This window comes from Nestor notabilis, unplaced genomic scaffold (genome assembly GCF_000696875.1).
Source record: "Nestor notabilis isolate BGI_N333 unplaced genomic scaffold, ASM69687v1 scaffold19830, whole genome shotgun sequence".
Lineage (NCBI taxonomy): Eukaryota > Metazoa > Chordata > Aves > Psittaciformes > Psittacidae > Nestor > Nestor notabilis.
Window position 1 is genome coordinate 7580 of NW_009912685.1, and position 787 is coordinate 8366.

General features: G+C 34.7%; 1 protein-coding gene across 1 annotated transcript in view; it reads right to left on the reverse strand.

The window, feature by feature from the left end:
* Positions 1 to 339: 339 nt before the first annotated feature.
* The window catches only part of AK8 (adenylate kinase 8), a gene marked incomplete at its 3' end in the record, with an annotated part of 27457 nt that continues 27009 nt past the window's right edge, over positions 340 to 787 (reverse strand). Inside the window, exon 10 of the mRNA XM_010020768.1 lies at positions 340 to 429. Within this exon, the coding sequence (XP_010019070.1) occupies positions 340 to 429 (90 nt within the window). The remainder of the gene's footprint in view (positions 430 to 787) is intronic.

Here is a 787-nt window from a genome sequence, read left to right on the forward strand (position 1 = left end):
GCTTTAAGTGACAGCTTAAATATTTTAAAATTACACATCTAGATCAGAACTCTGATTTTGACTTAGAGATAAAAACATGGAATTCAAATATTGGAATGTGTAGAAGAAACCTGAATTTCACTGCAACTGTGAACTATTTGCTTTGAAGATATCAAAGAGCTTAGCAATCTAACTTTTGTGCAGTGCTACAAACCACATGTAAGGAAGGGAATTAATCAACTTCCAGATTACTCTGATGTAACTCGGGTTAGAATCTGACCAAGAAAAATTCACTCACGTTTTATTTTTTTTTGCCACAGATTTTTAAGTACAGTGTAATGAGACAACAATGTGCCCTACCTGGGTATCCACTCTCAAGGTAAGTCTTAATGAGTTCCCCAAGTTTTGTCTTGCCTGCAACAATTTCCTTTAGCAGTTGCCCACAGCAAACTAACAGGAAGGAAGAACAAAAAAGACACAAGGTTAAATTTTAAAAAGGAAGCAACAAAGAAGAGAAATAAAACCCAGAAGCTGCATACTGGAATAAGGTCACTGAATAAAATAAAAGTTGTAGGGTTTGGGGGTTGGTTGTTAGGATTTATTTATTTTTCTGGCCAAGCAGAGCTAAAAGCAAAGAGACTGAGCAGGGGGGAATGCTGAATAAAAAAGAATACATTTGGCAAAGAACATATTAAAAATAGACACAAAGATATTAATCAAATATGTTTCTGAACTAATAACTCGAGGACTGCTCGTGGTTTTCACTTTTTATAAACTTGTAATTACTGAATAAAGTTACACCTGCTGA